The 24232-nt window shown below is 35.1% G+C and overlaps 1 protein-coding gene across 18 annotated transcripts in view; it reads left to right on the top strand.

Annotated features, from left to right (window-relative positions):
* The first annotated feature begins 699 nt into the window (after positions 1–699).
* Positions 700–24232, top strand: part of LOC128212755 (collagen alpha-1(XIII) chain-like) — a 37811-nt gene continuing 14278 nt past the window's right edge. For 4 of the 18 annotated variants that reach the window (XM_052918073.1, XM_052918154.1, XM_052918112.1 and 1 more), the window contains exons 1-11: positions 707–2229; positions 5622–5700; positions 16751–16785; positions 17999–18040; positions 19158–19184; positions 19394–19429; positions 20305–20373; positions 21101–21196; positions 22159–22275; positions 22477–22503; positions 22653–22679. In XM_052918073.1, coding sequence (XP_052774033.1) covers positions 1954–2229; positions 5622–5700; positions 16751–16785; positions 17999–18040; positions 19158–19184; positions 19394–19429; positions 20305–20373; positions 21101–21196; positions 22159–22275; positions 22477–22503; positions 22653–22679 — 831 coding nt within the window. In that variant the 5' untranslated portion in view covers positions 707–1953. Of the gene's footprint in view, positions 2230–5621; positions 5701–16750; positions 16786–17150; positions 17178–17998; positions 18041–19157; positions 19185–19393; positions 19430–20304; positions 20374–21100; positions 21197–21783; positions 21859–22158; positions 22276–22476; positions 22504–22652; positions 22680–24232 lie in introns of all 18 variants that reach the window. The other 14 variants (XM_052918081.1, XM_052918171.1, XM_052918070.1 and 11 more) reach the window with 11 other exon arrangements.

Here is a 24232-nt window from a genome sequence, read left to right on the forward strand (position 1 = left end):
CACGACTTTACTTTTGAATGTCCAATGTCCAATGGCGTGCCAGCACAACATTCGATTTTGAATGTCCAATGTCCAATGTCGTGCTAGCACGACATTCGATTTTGAATGTCCATTGCCAATGTCGTGCCAGCACAACATTCGATTTTGAATGTCCAATGTCTAATGTCGTTCTAGCACGACTTTCACTTTTGAATGTCCAATGTCCAATGTCGTGCTAGCACGACTTTCACTTTTGAATGTCCAATGTCCAATGTCGTGCCAGCACAACATTCGATTTTGAATGTCCAATGTCCAATGTCGTATGTTTAGCTAACTTCACACAGCTTAAAAATTATGTTTCTCATAATAAATAGGTAGAAACGATTTCATAACTTGGCAATCATACTATTTTTAGTCATCGGAACCGTGGTTATGATTATGATTATTTATCATGATCACGAGGTTGAAACTAGAGCCTCGATGTTGTCATTCTCTCTGTAACCTATACAGGTTATATAGTGTATACTAGTATATACTTGTGCATGTTGGCATTTTGCGAACGTTTTGTTACAACACGTGTTTGTTTGTTTATTGTTGGGAAGAATAATACACAAAGTTGATGGGAAAATATTTTTACGCAAACTCTTAACTCACATTGCAAGTCTACATTTTAAGTAGTGAGCCATTATGTTTCACTGAATATCTGTCAGATAACAGTTACTAGTATTTGCAAATTAACACATATTCCGGAAAAGTGAGGCAGAAGTATGCCAAATAATTTATTCCGGATAAATTGCATTAATGCTGCTAATGATAGTGTTTGACATTTAAAATGGACATTATCTGATGATTTTATCCCAATAGACTTCCCCGACGTTATGCGTGATGTCAAGTGTCAAAATTGTTGGTGTACGAGGAATGTTGACAGAACTCATCATGACCAGCGGTCGGCGCAACGCTGGGGCATTGTTCAGCATTATGTTCTTAGCACAGTTTTAGTTGCTGGAAATAGGCTATAAAATACTTTTATTATTCAACAAGCTGTATTGTGTGAACTAGTGAGAGGTTATTTCCTAATTGATAATGAACACATTAAAGAGTGCTACGCGAAAATGCAGGTTAACTCTTTATTTCCTAACAACGGCCGTTTGCAATTAATTTAAATGGTAAAAAATGAGTTACGGATGAACACTGAAAGGCTAGTTCTGAAAGATTGAAGAAACAGTTTACGTATAAACTGCTGCAGATTTTGTAAATCTTGTTATACGATAGGTCCCGAAGACGGAGAGAATTGTAATTTACAGGCAACCAGACCATGTGCACGTATAAACTGTTCAGAAAAACATGAAATATGGGACCATAAACCACCCGTTTACAGATGTTAATTTAAAACTAGAGAATTCATACTGAGAACTGGAAAGCTTCGCCGTTGCAAAATAATTATATTCACTGTTACAATAATTCTTCACAGGTCTTTGAAAATGTTGGCTTGAGATAGAAAATTATAAAATAAGATGCTGTGAAATAAACAAGTTATACATGCTACATAATCAGATGGAACATATAAGACACGTCAAAGCAAAGATTGGATGTTGAGTGCAATAATTTACCCCGATTTTGTTGAAGACAATTTTGCAGTGGAAAGTACCCGTACAGTAGCAAACGGTGATTCGGCTCTCTGATCGCCTGGATCGGCTGGATCGCCTGTTTTTGTTACATATCAGTGGTTGTGTTGATATCCCCATAGCGCGAAGAAGTCTCCACTTACAAATGGGAGGATACTTTTTCAAAATGATGTCTTTTCAAAATCCATGATGCTGAATAGAATTGGATCTACGCAGTCGTAAATGAATAGTTTATATTTCACTTAATTTATTTCATATAATGCATTAAAGCCGAGAGGAGTAGGTTTAATAACAAATTCAGTGTTTAATGCGCAAAGGTAGTGAAGTCTACCAATAATTTGTGCAAAAAATGAATGGGGAAGGAACAAAGAAGTTTGTTTCTAATAGGGACAAATCCTCGGGGTCGTCAAATCCTTGTTGGAGGGTATGGGTGTGGCTTTTGTCGTGTTTGGTGTTAGTGATTGTTTCCGTGGTGATATCAATGAGTATATGGACAATTGTGTCCAATCAACGGACTATGACGTTGTTACATGATCGACTAAGTGTTCTGGAAGGGGAAATTGAGCAAAGTAAACAAAACATTGATAAAGTTGTCGAAGAAAAAGTTAACATTGCATTGGACAAGGTACGTACTCAAAATTAAGACTTATTTAAGAAATATATAATCAATTCGTTTTTATTTATTATCAATGAAATTCTCATAAAAATAGCGTTTTTTTTCCATACGAAACTGTTCTTTTAAGGACTTAGAAATAAATACCACATTTCATTGTGCCGGACCTTTGAAAAAAAGGACACATTCTGGTAATAGGAAACCAGCGATGATTGATCGCATGAGTCATCCCTTTTGTAGATAAAACATGAAATATAAAAAAACCTGTTATAATTATGGTTCGAGTTCGATCAAATGTAAAGACTATATTGCACTTAACATAGTTCTCCGACAAGGAAAACATCGGAAACACTCACACCAGCAATTACAAAAATGACCGCCAAATGTAGCTGATGTATTTGGACCTGATATATAGGTAAACATGTATATATATATATATATATATTTATACAAATGTTTTTGAATTGATTAAATGCCTGTTTTATGTGGGAACATTCCATATATTTTTGCATAAATGCTGCCAAATGTGATTACAGCAATGATAACGTAAACTATCACAAAACTAATTATTATTCCAAATTGTTTCGACGTCATCTAAATGTTCCGCTAACTTCTTTTATAAAAATATGGGATCCAATAAACGTACGTTAAACCATTTTATCAGAAGAACATATGCCATTAGTCTCGGATTCCTCTTGATTATCTGTTAGATATTATATGAATCCATTTATTTCTATTAGTTCCAATAAATTCGTCGGCTAGTTGCCATCTTCACACACTACACATAAATTTCACATAAGTAATGACTGCATAGAAACACCTGCTACCGTGCTTTTTGATTCTAGTCAGTAACAGCTAGGAGGATCAAAATAATTAAAAATTTGGAACGAAATAAATAGGCGATTAACTCCATTGGATCTGATGCGACTCGTTCATTTTCTTCATTAGTTTACATTATTTTGCCATGAAAATGTCAAGGAAATGTATATAATAAAACTAACATAAATCTAAATTATATTCTTCGGGAGGTTCATATATTTTCCGCTCTGCTAACGTCACGTTGGAAACTGGGCAACTGATAGGGGTTCTCGTATTTCTCTAGTTACTCGGTCTATAGACAGGGTGCAATAGACGAACTCTTTTCTTTAACGCCGTTGGTAAACAGCCTTTATGTATTATAAAAGTATGAATGAAAGTATAAAGTTCGGATTTGTTTTCTCCATGTCTAGTAAAAATAATTAAGCATTTAACGACACACTATTAACTTACTCATCGCAAATGTTTTATCATAAGAAAACTACAAATAATCGGCAAAATTATTACAAAAAATTTACCTTTCGAATATAAAACACTAACAGTTGCATATGACAACTAGTTTTTACAATGCAGTGGAAACTTCATGGGAAAGCTCAGCAATGAAGCTGCTTTAACAGTGGAGCAATGTTCAAAACACCCAAGGCATCTCATACAATTAATAAAAGAATACGACACAGACAATTACCAGCTTAGATCAGTTAACATATTGCATTTTGGTTTGTTGTTGTTTTTCATTAAATTTACAGAAGTATCCTATAATGAATTTATATATTTATATAAACGCGGTTTTTGTGTACTGAACTTAAACATTTCACCTATGATTTGGTGTTACATTTGTCGGAAATACATTTTATAAAGTTGCCATTCTTTTTGCGTGTGTATTCCTTTGTTCTATTGTAGTTTGTTAAGAAGGCATATTTCAAAATGATGGTTTATTATACAAATACGTACTCAGAATGAATTACTTTCATGCGTTAATTCATATTTTATATGATCTGTTTTTCACTAGCGCTTAGGTATGCTTACACGTGTGCATTTCTGTCGGCCTGCGCAGAGACATAATATAATAACATGATATCAAGTGTCTCTGGCCTGGGTAATTTAATCATCACGGAGAATACCATCCAAAATTTCATGAAACAGTTGCATAGACCTTGACTCATGTTAAAAAGGCAAACATATTGTCATGCATATAGAGGGCAAAATAGGAGAAATTTTGGAAGAATACTGGTAATGTTTCAGAATAATTCTTGATACTAGTTTTTTACTCGTCTAAAATTGCACACATAGCATACGGATTCACTGAAAAATATCGAAGGGAATATTTTTTTTAATGAAATTGATGGGTTGAAATGTGTAAATCTAACTTTTAGATGGCCGCCTTGACGTTTGATATAACAATGTAACTCGTATTTCTTATCGGCACTTTTGCAACGTTTGCATTACTTACCTTGTTGCATTTTAAAGTTCCACTCTTTTATTTGCTTTAAGATTTTTTATGCTGCATAATACTATTAAACCATACTACTCTTCTAGTACCATTCATTATTATAAATATTAAATCATAGTATTAGACTATGTGTTGGCATCTATATTTCAGCAGATATAAACATTCATGCCGTGCCAGAAACTTGTGTACGTTACATGTCATTACCGTTACATAAAAACACATGCCATCCGCGCAGGTTATGACTCTGAAATTGCCCGGTTATTAAATGATCTGGTACATTTTTCTAAGGTTTTATTGCCTCAATTTGAATTGATTCCATCGCGTTTGTAATGTTGAGGGCGTGCTCCTAATGTTGGTGTTAGTTCACAAAGTACATCCTCACGAAGGCAATTGAATATTCAAAGAACGCGCTAAAAATATGTTAAAATTCTCAAAACAATTGTGTAGGTTAAGTCAAAAACAGACTTCTGTGTTAATGTTTGAAGTGCACTATTCCAAGAAAAGAATAAATCAATCACGCACACTTTTCCTGCAAACACTTTGAAACTTGAATTTATTGCCATATGAATCCTATTAGAAGTCACGGAAAGTATTGCGAGGAGATCTAATATACGATAACAAAAATCCAAAAACTTTTTTTAAAATGGAAAAGGGTGTTTGAGAATCATGTATACTACTTGTTGAAATCATTTTAAAAACATTAGAAAATACTTTTCCAAAAATAAGTCATCATATTCAATGACATATATATCATTATATCGTAAACATTCCATAAAAAAGTGTTTTTGTTTTTTTCACTTTTATTAAGAAGGAATGCAATAAAGAGGAAGAAACTGACTAACATACAAACTTTATTATAACTTTAAACATGATAACATCATTTTTTGTTAAAGCCGAAAGGGTAACGTCTTAATTATTCAAGTGTACATTAAGAGGTCAATTCGAAAAATGTTTAGCTTTACTCAGAATTATAAAATTCTGATCGTCAAACAATAACGATTCTTTACTAGAGGACTTGACACAAACGGGAAAATGCGAGGTCCGCGCTTTTTAAAAAGAACATGTAGGATAAACGTTCAGTTTTCCTTATGCGTTCTCTCCAACATGTCTTAGTGTACAGTTTTTGTTGTTTTTCCAGCGATTAGAACAGCTACATGAGGAGAAGGGACGACGGAAGACGGAGAGGATTACCAGACAAGCGTGCTCCTGTCCACCAGGTACGTTGTTCTTAACAAGGGTAAAGTTGGTCCAGACCAAATTTGATAGTGTATATGTGTTTCACTTTTTTCCAAGGCATTTGGAAATTTTGCATGCTTTTAGAATTTTCTCGTTCAGAAAAACCGATCCCATGCAAGGAAAATACCTTTATGTAGAAATAAAATATGGCAATTCATAGTGATTTTTGTTCACCATGTGTCGGAATAACTGCAAAAATATCAAAATAAAAATATTTTCTACATGGAATTGGGACACAATAAGTTGGGGTCGGAATACCGGAAATAGTTTCCTTGTCGCCAATGATCGGATGTTATAAATACTAAAACCATGCTTAATACGCAAAATTCATGTCAGCCATGCAGACAAAATCATATGATTAAACGTGTTGATTAAATAGGCTTTGCTCTGACTTAAGTCTTACACTAATGTCTAACTAAAGGAAATTTTCTTCTTGTTAAACATTCTGAATCTATGAATAAATTCATAACCATCAGATTCAATATCATTGATATACCCCAGGGAATTTACACTGTATGCTCGGAACCAGACACCTCGTTAAAACATTTCTTAGATGTTTCTTGGCTGAGTGGTCTGGGTGCGTGGCTTATAAGTAGTTCTAAGAGGCCAAAGCGCACCTGGCCAGACCAGGTGACCTACAACTGCCCATGGTCTGGTGTGGGCAACCTGTTCATTGTCTCGAAATGCAATGAATCTTTACAATTGTTTAAACAAGTTACCACATCCTATTTCAGATGAACGGACTTTGCAAATACTGTGTGTAAAGCGTGCCACCTTAATAGATACTGATATACATATATACTTTAAATTGTAATATGTGTTAATGGTCTTCGCATAGACTAAACATATATAATCTATTTTTGTACTATTGGTAATATCACAAGTACCAAGTGACATTTGATCGAAGAGTTTTAGTTTGACAATTTGAACATATGCTTTTTATTCTTGAATATTCAATTCCTAATAACTAAGTTAATTGTGTTCCCATTAAACCAGATATCACTAAAATACAAGCGTGCATAACTTTCTGAGGTGAATTCTAGTTATTCGGTGATTTAAACACATGAAATGACTTTGAGAAATGGTTTAGATGAATGTATTATGGCTTTCTGTCATCGCCATTTGTTCCTGGTATAAGCATACTTTTGGCACGCCTGTATTGCGCAAGGGAAGTTTTGGCAATTTAACACAAGGAGATTTCACCATCCCTACACTGGCTTGTAGGAAACATCTGATGGAGGTGTACAATGTGAATACCAAAGTCGCACCGGGTCTTGGCAAAAGAGATGATCATCCATTACGTATAATACAATCTAATTTACACCGTTAACACTGTTTATCCATTTTATATAAGCGGATAATGGACCAGTGTGTCTTGTTTAGTACACACTAATTAAAAGAATGTGTTACAAATCATTTTTGCAGCAAGGTATCAGTACGAGACCGTAACGTATTTTACAAGATGCGCGGTACAATAACACGTGTTTTGGTGCAATTGATTCAGGCAATAATGTTGAACCTATTAAGTTTGAAAGTGGTTGACATATTTCAATAAATTCCATCACGAGAAAGTACCGAGTAAATTGAGCTATCTACATAAAACACGTGGAAATGAGGCTTCGAAGTGGGTCTGTCATGAGGTTATACATTCCACACTGAAGAAGCAGTTGGAGAACTAACGGAATGGTTTGTTTAATAACGATTCATTAGCAAAGATCACAATATGACAGAAAATTGACATGCAAAATATTCAGCTTTCCTCATAATGATAATGAGTGAATGAAAAACTAATGAAAGTGACATAAATGCAGAATTGAGGATAAACAAATGGCGCCATTCTACCAAGAATTCCTCGTTTGAATACTAAGATAAATGATGAATTGTCTTAATTCATACGTAGAATACCTTGAGATAATCGGCTATTGTATCCTTTGTGGAAATAGGTCTTCTATGGAATGAGAATAAATAGCAAAATTGTGCTTCATTTGTTATAGAGATTATTGTCTTTAACCGTAAATTACTGAGAGCACATAAATCATTTTACGAATTTATCTCCAGAAGTACACACATAGTGTAAATATATAAGATGAGTATGATTTCCAATCATGGGCCATGAAATGTATGACATGCCAATCACAATATATAAGTAATGTAGAAATCAAATCAACAAAGATTGTAATGCATATGAATCTTAAAACTGATTGTTCAAGCTTAAGTTGTCCAATGTTCTAAATATGTATGTATACTGTTATGATCTTCAGATTGGTTTCTGTAGAGTTATACATGCACATACTGTAAATGTACATACATGAACTCCTAATTTGGGTCATATATTTGAACGCATATATTTCGGTATACCTTCACGCTTCTAAACTATTAAATTAAAACGTTTAAGTGGTAATTTGGGCATAATCTAAGAGTGATTGCGCTCTTAGTCATGTGTTAGTTAATAACTGTTTACAGAATAAGTCGCTCTTACAACGATTCGTAATCCGGAACAAAATATTACCGCAATGTAGTGTGTGATGCTTAACCTTAGTAAGAAAACATGCCCTGGATTAGCTGGGCAGGTTCCATGTTGGTGTTAGCTTCCCTCGAACTTGTCCTCAAATAGCCCGTCAGACAGCACGTTATCCCGAGATAGTGGGGTTCATGCTGGTGCTTCAAACATGATAATTATGGCTGTTTTGAAAATGAGAGTGAAACTTGTTTGCATGGGGTTTTTTGTGTTCATTATTTCTTGTTAGAATAGTCTTTCTTTGTCATCGATTTATAAACCTGTACTTAGATTTTCTACACGAACTAGTATATTGCATTCGTAACATATTTAGTTTTATATAATACGATATTCATAACAAAATAGTATGCTTTAGACACTGAGATGTGTGTATTAAAAAGAAAAGTCTATTAATCCAAGCAAGCAGGTATATTTGAAAAGAGATATAATTTTTTATTCACTCTGGACAAAAATAAACAAAAAATGGTACAATCTATCATCGAGTTCTTATTAACAAGCGCGAGAAATGCCTGTTTAAGCTGCTATGAAAACTGTTGTTTATCCACCTGGCTGGTGGACCGTTCATTCATACCCAGAAACTGAGGTCTTCAGAGTTTTCTATGGACCAACTGTGCTAATTTGTCTTCATTAAATAAATTTGTTTCTGCTGGATCTGGCTTGCCATTTCCTATTATTCTAAATTGCTTTAGTTCGCAAACATGAAGACCAAGAGGTGCAATTCCGACCTAATCATTTTCCCGAAGATAAATTTATCATGCAGTTGATAAGCCCTGGAGAAATATTTAGCATAAAGGCCATAAACTTAAATGATATTTGATTATTCTATCTTCCTCTAACAAGGTTTCCTCCAAAGATTTATGTTATTGTGTTTATGTTATCTTTAATTTCAATATAAATTTGCGATACAATACTGAAGAATTTATAAATCATAATATAGATACCTCATTATAGTAAACTAGGATTGCGTAACATTGTCTGGCCCAGTAGGAAAAAGAGTATTCATCGGAGCATTGCTCCGTCAGGATTCATTAATTGAAAGATTATTCACCAGACTAAAGCTTCTTATCGACAAAAGCATTGGGGTATTGTACGCGGGCGCCTTGTTTCTATATTTTCCGTTCTGCTGATCCCCCAGCAACAACTGAAGCACCCCATCTATAATATAAGTACATTATACGTTCATTCAAGGTCTGAATATATACATGCAATACGCTGTCTGTATCTTGTCGTTGAATAATAATAATAGTAGTATGAGGGAATTCGACGACCTTGTCCTTTTCTGATTTCATGTTGTTGTCGGCTCTAATAGTTGTATCCTTTCTTAATTAATTAATGCAATGTTGGGGTAAGTGAGGAGTTGGATACTCGAAAACCGACCAAGTGCTATCTCTTAAATGCCTTGCAGATTTCATTGAACGTTTCTTAGCAGTTACTCAATCTCTTGAGCTCCATGCTAATCTGACTAAACGTTTCGAGGCGGTTAAACCCCGTTACTTGAACGCCTTGCTGGTTTCACTGAGCTCAATGCTGGTTTCAGTGAACGTTTCAAGGTCGCTTAACCCCATATCTTGAACTCCTTGCTTTTTTCACTGAACGTGCCATGGCGATTACACATCCATTGAACTACTTGCAGGTTTAACTGACCGTGCCAAGGCGACTTAACCCAATATATTTAACTCCTTGCTTGTTTAACTTAACTCTCCGGTGGTTTCACTGATCGTTCGAGCGCGGTTTAACCTATCCCTTGAACTTCTTGCTGGTTTCATTGAACGTTCCAACGCGGTTAAACCCAAGCCTTTGACCACCTTGATGGTTTTACTGAACGTTTAGGGGCAATGTAACCCCGTCCCTTGATCAGATTGCTGAGTCCACTGATCGTACTGATGCGGGTAAGCCCCGTCCCCTGAACTCCATGCTGGTTTCACTGAACATTCCAATGCCGTTTTACCTATTCCTTCATCTCATTGCTGGTGTCAACTAACGTACCAGACGGTTCAAATCATGTACCGAATGCCTTGCTGGCTTCACAGAACGTGCAAAGGCGGTTTCACCCTTCCGTTCAACACCTTGCTGGTCACTCTGAACATTCCGATGCGGTTTTACCCATCCTTTGATCTCCTTACTGGTTTTACTGAACGCTCCAAGGCGGTTTTACCCATCCTTTGATCTCCTTACTGGTTTTACTGAACGCTCCAAGGCGGTTTTACCAATTACTTGAACGCCTTGCTGATCTACTGAACGTCCCTCGGCGGTTAATCCTATCCCTTGATCTCATTGCTGGTTTAACTGAACGTTCATAGGCGGTTAATATTATCCCTTGATCTCATTGCTGGTTTAACTGAACGTTCATAGGCGGTTAAACCCCATCCATTGAACCCCTTTCTGGTTCCACTGAAACCATCCTATGTGTCTACTACATGTGTTCATTGTCTCTAAACAAAATCTTCGTTTGTTTCGTTTGTAGGATCTTGGTTTGGGCATATTGAAGGATAAGGTTCACGCACTCGTATTTTCAATAAAAGAGAAAAAACAATAGTATAGTATTGCATGTGCTTCGGTAAACTGGAATGGCACATTTAAATGTAAAATCATGCGATTAATAACGATGTTTTGGTGCCATAATATTAACGTACAATACATTAATTTAACCTTTATATTATTATCAGTTAGAAACAAAATTAATAAAGATGTTATCAAACACTAACTGTAGTGATATTAGACTCAATACTCACACTAAAGGCATCCAGAAGACCGTCTCCGTGGCCTAGTGGTTAAGGCATCCGCTGGGTTCGATCCCAGGCCGCGTCATACCGAAAGACGTTAAAAGTTGGTACAAGTAGCTCCCTTGCCTGGCGCTGGGCATTTAAAGGGTAGTGCTTGGAAAAATGGTGTACTCAGTACATGGTCAACCCAGGTAAGTTGTATCCCGTGTATCGGTGTTTTACACCGAGCACGTTAAAGAACCAAGAGGTCTATTCGCAAAGAGCTAGGGTTCGCACCCGGATCACTAGTCTTGTATCTCACTTTGTTTCTTAAAGTTGCTGTCACTTCTATCTCATATCACTTATGGCATTTAAAACACAATTTAAGTCGTGATGGCATCACGGCGGAGTCAAGCCATAATGTAGCCAATGGGCGCGGGCAGACCTTGATAAACTCAAATAAACAAAAAAACAATAAAGGCATCCATACCAGAGCACGTCCGTGTTTGTACAGAACGCTGAAATCGGAGTCGTGTTTTTATATTTTCTTCTATAACTAATGAGGCACTTTTGAATAAACCTTGACTAAAAGAAATGTATAATTTAAATAAAATCATATTCGAAAAAGAGTCAATAAATGTTTGTTATTTTTCTTTTACACTTGTATAGGTAAATTAAGTATTGATTAAAAATAACCTTAATTCTAAATACATTAAAACCTTCTGAAGTACGTACACAATAGTATATGATATTTTAATGATTGATACCCAACATCGGTTGATTTTTGTTCACCTGTTGAATGTATTTCCCAATGAACAACGCTCATTCACCTATAAAGCATGAAATGTTAGAGGAAATTTTAGAAAACATATAAATCGTAGTAAACTGCGCCAGACGTCAGTTCAAATTTGCAAACAAGTTTAGAGCATCTGAAATATCTTTTGCAGGAAGTTTTTTATTGTTTACACAGTCTGAGAGGATGTTACCTACCCCAGGGTCATATTGCGCAGGCGCGGAAGAACGATCACACGCATTCCAATCTGGTATTATCACAGGGCCTGTCTTGACAACCATAATTTATTGGTCTCGTCAATAAGCACATTCAATCACTTTGATAGCAACGAAAGAATTAACGGTTTTAGAATTGAAACTGGGATATTGCCATAGACCTACAGCTAGTTAATACAAATTGTTTATTTAGCTGAATCTGTGATGTCAGTACGTAATGATAAAAAATCATGGAAGCTACAATTTATATACACTTTTTCATTTAAAACCAAGTTCATGGACCATTGGCCATTGTTATACATTTGACCATCGCCATTTGCGATATGTCGAGTGTTAAAATGAATATGACTTGATGACACATGAGAACAAAGTATTTTTCCCTTTAAAATGTAAATTTAGGGGAATTAGACCTTAAACTTAATATCAATATATTACCGCACATGACAAAAACTGTAATTGTGAATTATTGAGCAATGATATGCATTTAATCCAAACATTGAAGTACTAAAGTCAGTTTATTTGAATCAAACTAAACCTCAAGGATAAACCCAAAAACAAAACAACTTAACTTTGATCTACTTAAATCATACAAAGAGAACATGGCAAAGACTTAAAACAACTATAAAAGCAACAAATAATAATAGTAATAAAAATGACAATTGGTTTTAATGTTTTATGATTATGATAATGATGACATCGCAACTCGAACATATTTCAGTATTAAACTGTTATTTTTGATTGAAAAACTTGGGTGGTAAATCACTTTTGTGTTAATAAAAATTGGCATAAGTTTTGATTTAAAGAACATTTAATAAGGAACGATAAAGCCAAGTGATATTATGTGTTTTCTATAGCCGTCTCTCACTTGTTTTATCGTTTATATGCTCAATTTATGGCATGTTACTGTGTTTTATGGCGGGGAAACGTAGAGTGTATTGGCAGGGGTTGATCTGTGAATGCCGAGATAATTTGAAACAAGTCGTTCACATGAACGTACAATGTGTTCTTTTATTGAAGCCTTACTCTTGCATATGGTACAAATTATGGTTTCTCGACTATTGCATCAATAACAACTTTCGTTTTGTTAAATGGTTAGATGCATACTTCAAATATACGCAGTCATATGCAAATGTTGCAAAATGTCTTGATATGCATTTGATGTTGAACCTGGAGCAGAACAGCAAAGAAATATGTATACAATAAATCTAATCGGAATTGGTGCTAATGAAATTTGTAAAGACGATCATGACTTCAAAGTTGTTTCGAACGTGTAAGTTAAGGTAAATGAGCAACATAGTTTGATAATATGTTGGTACCATTGTCGTCGAACGGTTTGAGCTTGGACACCAGAAATTCATCCTTACCATCCTTACCATCAGTGGTTAGTACAGTTTGGCGGCCGAAAACCAGTTTAACTAAAAAATAAATCCACATACTCCACTGACCGTTTCAATCCAGTAACCTTTCTATTTGTTAAAGCGGTTAAATTACCACAATAAGTATGTAGTAACCATGATATTGTAATGCATGTGTAGTCTGTTTTGTTTTGTGTAGAGTTTTTTTAGGACACAACCTTGTGACTCTACACAGGGTCGTTTTAGAGTTTGACGTCTGGTGTTACCCCTGTAGTACCTATTCTATTATCTGCTCTGTTGTTTTGTTCGATTTAGCTTTTAGATTTAGTTTTGAAAATGTCACATTAATCTGTAAAACGAGTCTACTTAAATTCTTTATTGTCCTTTCAAACTGTTTTGGGTTTTTTTCTTGTTTATGTAATAAAGTTATAGAAAAGAAAACTAAATCTAGAATTCAGAGTTATTGAGAAAAACTACATAATATGATATTTAGATATTGTCTCTAAAATAACAAGTTTCGCTAGCTTTCAAAGTAATCATTAACTTAATCATAAACATATTGTGTAACATTTTTTCTTGTAAATTTATCAATATCAGATGTACTGTTTTGCTAATTTACCTTCACTTCCGGTGTTCTTTGGTCTTCCATGTCACGGATGCTTAAGATGGTAAAAGCACTTGATATACCTGGCAGAATTCGACTGACAGATTGATGTTGGTTTCACGCATGTTTTCCCGCCTTAAGTATCCATTCCCCTCTGTAAAGAGTTTGTTTATATTTTGTTACAGAAAACTAAGAAAACTTAATTCTAATCGACTTAGCAGAACTAGTTGAATGGATTGCCAATCTGCTCTTTCCGAATGGATGAGTAGTTTTGTCAGAATGTTGTATCAACAATTTATGTAGAAATAACATTTGTTCTTCCTACAAATCATAAACTCATTAGAGTCTTTCATTGGCATGTGGTAATAAGGTATATCGCCGTATGTTAAAACTAGGTGCACATTACCGTATGTTACGGTGTGTTTAGATGGGTTGTTTAATTACTGAAGCACCATCTTGTCTTCCCTGCTCTGTTTGCATCCACCTTTTTGTTTCTACCATATCAGTTACTATAAACTGAAGAGGGTTAAATTATTTAACCATTTAAGTATTGAAGAAATCGACATGAACATTGGTAACTGTTGATCAACTTTTTATAACATACAATTCCCAGTTAAAAAGACATAACTTTATATAATATGGATTATAATAATGACAGAGACGTTTCCTCTGACAGGTGAAGAATTTAATATTAATAGGAATGTGCACCGTAACCAATATCTCGCATCTACAGAACCAGATTTCTTAGACCAGCTGTTTCATGGTTTTCACTGCATGTTAAACGCTAGCTTTGCACATATCAAAATTCAATTAACATGATGCCAGATTGCTATTAAATGTGCTAGACTTGTCAAGTAATCTTGCGCGGATATTGTATTTCTCGTATATTTCTAATCGCTTCTAAAGTTACGTGTTCAGTACCTAAATCCTTTGTCATACTTTCAATCCGCTTTTGACCAACACAATAGTACTTTTTCATTGTATATAACTAGGTATTTATATAAAAAAGCACACAAACGCGTTTTGTATTTTTAAAAACTTTCTTTATGTAAACTTTACGCCTTCATCCGTAGATGAATAAACACTCATGAAAAGAAAGTGAAGTTAACGTCATACACTGCTGAGTGACGGCAAGTCATTTTTTTAATATTACTAGGTCAAACAGGATTACTAAACATGTACACATCTGCAACTGAGACTGTTTTGATTAACTAAGAAGGTTTTTTTTTTTGTCCAATAAAATAAAAAAAATTGTATCTCGATTTTTTGGGGGAGCAAAATGGCATTTTGCTATCATAGCAAAAAGTCAGACATCCAAATAACAGCTGTCTAAATGTTAATGTTTTTGTTATATACCCGTTTGTTTCAGGGTTACTCTATCTATTGATGAACTGGCTATCTAAGCGTGATATCTGTAAGATAAGGCAAAAAAAAAGCCAGATTCCTCCAAGATGGACTACAAACCTGTAAACTGCCATGTTCCTTGATATGTTCAACATTAAACCTATATTTTCATAGTGCCCTATTGACAGTTTAATTTGTCTGGAAAATCGTTTGGTCAGATACAAGTGGAACACAAGCTTTTAATAGATTTACGTTTTTTTCGATTTCGGAGATTAGATTTTTATACTGCGTGTGTTTTAAGTTTTATTGCTTAAACTCCTCTGAAATCAATGGTCCTATAAGTGACATTATTAAAACTTTGTGTTTTGCAATAACCATGACATCAGTTAACATTCTGTGATTAGCTTGCAATGGGGATGTGTACTTGTATAATGAATAATATAAGTAATGAAGATATACGCAATCTCCCAGTGGCCTGGGTCACTGCTCATGGAGTGATATCGTTATCTTGCCGCTGGCAATCTTTGGTAATGTTCTGATAATTTGTATGACACACACTATCATGGAGCTCACGTGCTTACACAATTTGTTAATTTAAATGGTCTGTGAATAAAAAAGACATGGCTAGACAGTTATATTGGGAATGCACTAGGAAGACATAGAAATAGTTTGCCACTCAAATGCTCGTAGTTATGACACCAGAGATAATATAACGCTAGATATAAAGGATATAAAGGGGTTGAGTTTGTTGTGGCGTATCACGTCATTTCATGTCACGTTCGGTCGAGTCACGTCACGAATATATTTTGTGGCACGTAGCTCCTAAACTATTGCACCTAAGTTCACGGACCTTCTTAGGAATGATGGTTTACATAAATGAAGACCTGGCATATTTTTTATTGCACGCAGTCTAACGAGAGTAGTTGCCATTGAATTAATAAAAACTGATCTTGCGTCACATGATTCTCCAAAATTAGTACACCTACACTCATGAAACATAACGAACTATTTGTCACCATGGACAGTGTGCATAAATTTCACACGGTCCAACCATAGTTATGGCACTTGACTTAATAAAAACAATGACTGTACTATATGTCGCTCGATTCTCAAAACGTAATGCACCTACACGTATGTACCTTCATCGGAATTTCTGTCGGTATGGGTAGTTGCGCACGGGTACACGTTTGACATTCCCTCTGTCCAATAATTGTTCTTAACGTAGTAAACATGGTCTTACAAATCTTGTGTGTCGTATATACCTCTAAAATATTGCAAATACTCACATGAAACTTGACAAGCATATTGAGTCAGTTGTATGATGCAAATGTTCATGTTTGTTCTAAAACACGACATTTTGGGCATTTCTGCTTCCTGTGGCATTCATTATATCTGTGATAACCCTAGTTTAATTTTGTGGTATATACTTGTCGTTCTGGCATGGTGTCAAAGGAAAACAGTTGCTGGTTCATACAGTCGACACATTATTTATATTTTCAGGGCCTCAGGGACCGAAGGGCGACAAGGGTGAAACGGTCTGTATGTTTTTAAATTATCACCTTAAGAGAAAAAGTGAGAAAAACTGAAATCAGTAAACATGAAATGTTTTACCAATATGAGTGGTCGATTAAAAAAAACACAGGTTTCGCATTATCTGAAAAATATGTGCATTTTATCCTCCGAACAAGATATAAATTATTGTGTGGACCATAATCTATGAGATCTTAACTGCAGAATGCTGAAAATTTCCATCAAATTGCAATACATTTATGAAGTTACCTGATTATTGACAACAACATAGGGAAGACTGACAAATGTGTGCGACAATTGTTCATGTTTGTTGCATGTGTCTTGGTTTTTATTCAATGTCTCGTTGTTTATTCGAAATGCTTGTTTGCAGGGCCTTCGTGGAGACAATGGATATCCGGTAGTCAGACGCTTTACATACATGTAGTATATAACCAGAAATGCTTATGTCAATAAAAATACCAAGTTTATTCAACTATGCTTCCAACATACATAATATATATATTAATATTTATACGATGTATGTCGCAAATTATGGTTCTTGTGTGATCGTAGATAGGGTAAGGAATCACGTGTCGTATTTTTATGATGCAATCCATCTCAAGGAATGTTTAAGGCTGCACCAATCTACAAACTTTTGGCGAAGGTTTGCATCACTGTTTTACAAGAAAATCTTATATTTCACACGTGTAGAAGCAGAAAATAGCATAGTCTTTTAAAGGCTAAGATATATTTTCATATATTTTCTGTAAAAAAAAAGTTATTTAGAAATTAACTTCACTCACTTGTTTGTTTACATCGATGGTGACCCGTGGTGACTTATGAGAGAACCCATTTAAGTCACGTGATTCCTCACCCTGTACAAGCTACTTTTATTATTAATATGTGTCGAGACAACGTACGCGAGTTTCAGGGATCCGGTTTTAACCCATATGCTTCTAACGTTGATTTTTTCGTACGCCCTTTGCTTGTTCATTTGTGTGTTATGTTTGTATAGAGTTGGTGCAGCTATTTTTATGGATGAAATTGTAATATAAAAAAAAACATGCATGTTACAACTTTAGAAATATAATTTGATATCAATATATTTTAACTAGACATCGCACTTTTGTTTTCTAGAATATGAAAATCTAGACCGCTTGTTCCAACGTCAAAATCGACCCGCATGCCTGCGTATGTCAGCTTTGAATATTGAAATTGTAGGTGTTTTCGAAATTGCAGGGTACATCAACAAAAGGGGAAAGGGGCTACCCTGGCTTTCCGGTCAGTCTCTTAGATATTAAAGATCGAGAATGTCCTTATTTTTCTTAATAGTAACACTTTTCAACGTCACGATTACGCATGCTGCCTCGTTTGTTCTTCATACGTTTGGGGAGGACGTAAAACATTAACACGTATGAATCACCTTTACAATGATGTGTCAGAATGTCACTTGCAAGGAGCAATAGATTATGTATATAACCAACTTAACATATTAAAACCTCATATACATGTAGCGACGTATGTTTTATGTATTTAGTATATTGTATATTAGCATTTACTATTATTTTCTACAACTTATGCAAATGAATCTCCTTTTCATGAATCAATGTATAAATGGACGTTAAAGATATTGTAAAGAATTGCAAAGCTTACAAAACCTTTTCATTGTATACCGAATTTCAACCCAGTACAAAAGCATGTTTAACATGGTCCATCTCCTGTAACATGGTCCATCTCCAGTAACATGGTCCATCTCCTGTAACATGGTCCATCTCCTGTAACATGGTCCATTTCCAGTATTTGTCCTCTACCAAGATGCCTTCATTCGAAATGATTTATCCACAAATGACATGCAAATGCTTTGCATGGACTATTAACCAGCTCTACTTTTATACATTTAGTTTAACCTTTCATAAATCATTAAATGTCTAGCATGTCTTGTGTAACATGCTGATATGATACGAATGCTTGCGCAGACGTTGCGTGCACAGTAAGATGCATGCGTATAATAATATGTATACCAAATTTTCAAAATGTAAGTGTTTATATTTTGACATGTCGTGTTCAAGTATAGAAATCAGTTCGCCTATAGATGAAAACTCTTTCAGTTCTAAACTGTTCTGCTCGTTTGATTTAACGTCGCTTATTGTGTTCTGTTTCGTATTAATTTTATAACTGTTTTATGTTAACTTAATTCTTACTTTTATAGTTTTCGAATGCTAATTCCCTTTAAGTTCAATTAATTTTCAAAATATTTTATTTTGCTTCCAGAAAATCTTTTAAAGCATTTTTTTAGAAAAGCATGAGCTTAGTATTTATGTTAAATGTGTTACATTTTATTTAAATGAAATACAAGAAAATACAGCATTAGCTAAAACGTGTTTTGTTTGAATTTCAGGGTCCAATGGGTTTTGACGGTCAAATGGTAATAACAGTTTTTGGAGGCTTTATTCAAATACTTATGTTGTCGCTGAGGTTTACAGACGAAGAAGTAATGATCATGAAGATATTACTAATCTAATGTTTAAACAGTGGGACAACCTCGTTAGTTATTTTATGAAATTTTTTAAGCTCGTTTCATAAAATATATTTGTCTGCAGGTTGACCTATATCTCACTGGTGTTTTAATTTTAGGGTATGGTTGGTCCAAAGGGCTCCAAAGGAGACATGGTAAATATAATTCTTTTCACCTTTTTGGAAAAAAATATTCTCCTTATTGTTATTTCTATGAATTGCTATATAGTACACAGATACTAATAAGAGTTGCTTTTCTCACTCTCACCATTTCATAAACATGTAAGGCACCAACACATTCCGATAATGGGCTAATATTAAGCACGTATAACGTATATCATATATTATATAGTTGCTGTTACTACCGTATTAAGCCAAACAAAAAAGAGAGTCAGACTATACTGCGCTGAAATATACTGATGCGTTTTTGTGTGACCGTGAGGCAGACATTACTAAGATGGCATAGACTGATGCGTATTTTTGTGGATGTGAGGCTATCCTCACTGAGTTGGCAAAGACTGATGCGTATATTTGTGGGTGGGTGGTTATCCTAGCTGTTGTGGCAAAGACTGGTGCGGACGTTTGTGACTGTGTGGTATTTCGAACTCAAGTGGCATAGAATGATGCGTACTTTTGTGGCTATGAGGCAATTCTTACTGAGGTGGCATAGATTTATGCGATTTTTTTATGGCAGTGAGGCAATCCTAACCGATATGGTATTGACTGGTGCGTATTATCGAATGTGAGGCTATGTTTACTGAGGTGGCATAGGCTGATACGAATATGGTGATTGTAAGGCAATCCTGACTGAGGTGGCATAGACTGATGCGTATTTTGGTGGCTGTGCGGCAGTCCTAACTGGTGTGGCATAGACTGATGCGTATTTTATGTATGTTAGGCAGTCCTTACTATTGTGGCATTGGCATGAGTATTTGGTTGGCTGTGCGGGAGTTCTAACTGAGGTGGGATAGACTAATGCATTCTCCTTGTGACTGTGCTGTAGTCTTATTCTTATATGATATACCTTTCAGGGAGACAAAGGGCAAAAAGGAACAAAAGGGGACGACGGTTTTCCGGGCTTCGACGGCGTGGGAGAAAAGGTAATTATAGTAATTTTGTTTTGGATCTTGACTATTCCGGCCTACACATATTCATTTTGTTAAAACAAATAGTCTAATATCGTTTTTTAATCAAAGTCAATGTTTTGTTAGCATAATCATTTGGAACATTGCAAAAACACACACAAACAAAACAGATGACATGAATGACGACATAATTTGAGTGAAATATAAATATGAAATAAATATGGAATCATTTTCTCTACTTTTTTTGTAGATGAAATTTAACTTTAATAAACAGATTAACTAAATTTGTATATAAATAAATGCGATAACAAACACACCACAAACGAACTGGATCATACATTTCCGAATCCAGTATGTTTTAAGTATATCTGGATCTTACAATGGCCCATCACTTATTGTGTAGATGTTTCCAATTGAAATGTTTGTCTCCGTCTTCTGAGCTCTGAGTTACATTTTGTTTGTGCACTATGCTACACGACCTAACACAACTAATGCTATCACTAGGGTCGATGTACATAGTAGGCTAGAGCGTCTTTAAACCAAACGTACATCCCACAATGCTTATCTCGAATAATGTTAAAAAACAACCTTATTTTTTAAATGACTATTCCCCGATAATTAATGAACACTTCCCATTTATTTTATCAAAGCACGGTAAAACTATTCAATTGCTAAAACACAAAGGATAATATTAATATGTTATGATTTAAAACCGCAACTGAAATACATATCTGCTTCACAGTCGGGCTCTAAGAGGTCAATAAGGCTGGATAGTGACCGTAACAAGTATGACCTGGTCAACCTGAAGGATTCCAACTTTGAAGTTATCACCATCAAGGTCAATGAATGCTTTGGGCATGACTGCAATTATGGCTTGATAGAGTTATGCACGCAACTCGGTTGGATGTTATAGATCTTTTTTGACATTTCTTTCTGCAGGTGTAATTTTTTCGTTTGCCACTCCACATACTTTTTTGTACAGAACTATAGTATTAATTAATGTAAATTCGTTTTCTTTTTTTGGAAATAATGACTGCTCATACAAATTTTTATACTCAAAGTGATAACATATGCATGTAAAAACAAGAATAAGTATCCATAAAATACAAAACATATCGAGCATATGCAAACTCAGGGTGTTAAAGCATGTACCCATACTTATCTACAGTAAGGTATTTTGTAATAGCATTCTCAAATTCGCACGTATCATGTTAAAAGTAATATTTGGATTGTTGAATCATAAAGCATTTTAACAGGAGCAGCCTTTTGACTTGTCGCTTCCCTCAAGAAAGTGCACAGCCGAACGTATACTTGAGCAGCATGCACTGGATCAATGTATTATGGACGAGCTGTGGTTGTTCGAGTTTAGTTTTGCATGTTTTTGACTGTACATTTTATTTGATTATGCATGTTGTTTGTCCCAAGGGTGAGCGCGGACCCAAGGGGCTACCAGGAGGATTGGGATCAGAGTGGGACGATTCCAAAATAAACACACTCAAGGTCATGCATGTTCTATGCCTGTTATTATTTTAAGTGTGATTTATTTTGTAACATATCGTGCATAGCTTACTCAGTCATTTAACTGTACCGAAAATATACAGCTTAATAAAACTAAGTTTGATTTACACGATTTAGGACTTTTTTTAGCATTATCGTTCTTATAATTCAAAGTACATGGTTATATATGCGAAAACAGTTTTAGCTCAAGTCCGTTCACTCATGCAGTGTTAGTATATGTTTATACCTTTAAATTGTACAACATTTATATATAACAAAGTGTTTGTTGTTTATTTCCATTAGGGTGAACCGGGGCAACCGGGCAAGCCTGGACCCCCAGGTCCTACTGGTCCCCAGGGCGAAACTGGACTTCCGGGTTTCGACGGGGTCCCCGGCGAAATAGGGCCACAGGGACCACAGGTAAGACGGGTCCCTTCTAAAGTTCGACAAGCCAAGAACAAACCATTTCGTTTCGAATTATGTTGTTGTTCAATTCCATCGCGGAATACATGCTCTTAAAACATTAACCTATTTCAGCGAAGCGCGTTTATCGCCAGTGTTCCTATTTAATAGCTATTCATACGCGTATAATATATAGCATAAGTCTGTTTTCCATTTCAGGGACCCGAAGGACCACAAGGGCCACCGGTATGTAATATGCATCTTTGTGATTATAATAAATATAATAACGCAGAAATGCTTATGCACGATATTTTTATTGATTAATAATGAGGTGATCACAATGATGCCACATTCACATTATTGATTGTTTTTAAGCATTGGTTCTTGTGTTACAGGGTCGGGATGGTCGCCCGGGAGATTCGGTAAGTTTTATTGACGTTTTTTATACTCATGCTTAAATTAAATAGAAAATACATCCTATAAAGCTTTAAAGGGGCCTTTTCATCCATTTTATGTTGGAAGCGATTTTTTTCTAATTTTGTTAAAATTTAGTCATTTTGCTATTTTCTATGAACAAACACCTAACAGCACTTGGCAGATATTCATTTTGAACATAACTTAAAAAGTACAACCAAGCTTAAAAGAAGTCAATTTCCAATAACGTTGCTTACACCTTTGGGCAAAAAGAGCATATTTTGTCAGAGATACAATTCAGCTCTGTTTGGAACAGTTGGTGATGTTTTATCATTGGAACAAGCATTTTCGTCACGTTTCACAATACTTTATTTTTTTCTGATGTAAGAATAAAAGAAAGAAACAAACAGTTTAACTGTCAAATTGGAATGCACACATGTTTTCATGCATGTAAAAAATATAACATTATTACAGCATGTTTCCGTCCGTTGATTTACAACGTATTTGTTTGAATTTGACCCTCCTGCATGACAGGCATGTGTATAGCTAATTGATATTTTGTCACATTTGAATCTTGATTATATGATTCGAGTGCGTCATTCTTTGTCAAGAAATTACCACATTACATAACTTGTCCTTCCCTTTTTTTCATTCAGACATGATTTACGTTATCCGACTTTTTCTTCAAACGTTATACTGCTTCATCTTTTAATTTAATAGCCGTGTCCCGTTTTTTTCTGTGTATCCGTAACTCTCTTGTCTCTTTTCTTCGCATTCGGGACTAAAACTCTCTCCCTTTTCTATCTTTGAATTCGGAACCCTGTTCTTTCTCACACTTTGAATCCGGAATACTCCCTCGTTTTACTTTCGAATCTCTGTCTCGTTTTACCTTTGAATCAGGAACTTTGTTCTGTTTCATCGTTGCATTTGGAATACTCCCTTTTTAACATTTTAATCAGGAACTTTGTTCTATTTCATCTTTGCATTTGGAATACTCCCCTGTTGAACCTTTGAACCCGGAACTCTGTTATGTGTCATCTCCTAATATGGAATACTCCCCCGTTTTAAATTTGAATCCGTGTCTCACCGTCCTTTTTATCTATAAATCCGGATTAAATTTTCAAATTCATCTTCGTAATTCGATTACTTTATCCTCGTTTACCATCGAACCTTGATTACCGAAAAGTTTTTTGTTTTTTTTTAATTTCATTTAATTCTTGAATATGCGATAGCCTTCTTTCAATGTATGGATTATTGATAACGTTATTACACTGCTTTACCGTTTCATTGCAGTGTAACCAACTTATTCTGACTTTGGCCATTTTGCCGTGTTCCTTTAACAATACCAAACTACATGTATATATTTACAGCTATTGAATTTGTTCTTGCTCTTTCCATTGTACGATTCCAATCTTGATATGGTATGTATGATATGTTCTGCTTCCCTTTCACTGCTACATCAGATTTAGATGAGGTATTTATCTGAATCAACTTTAAAAGAGGATAACCTTATTGGCATAACGTTATGTTGCCTTTAAATAGGGCGAGCCTGGATTGCCAG

This window comes from Mya arenaria, chromosome 2 (assembly GCF_026914265.1).
Source record: "Mya arenaria isolate MELC-2E11 chromosome 2, ASM2691426v1".
NCBI lineage: Eukaryota > Metazoa > Mollusca > Bivalvia > Myida > Myidae > Mya > Mya arenaria.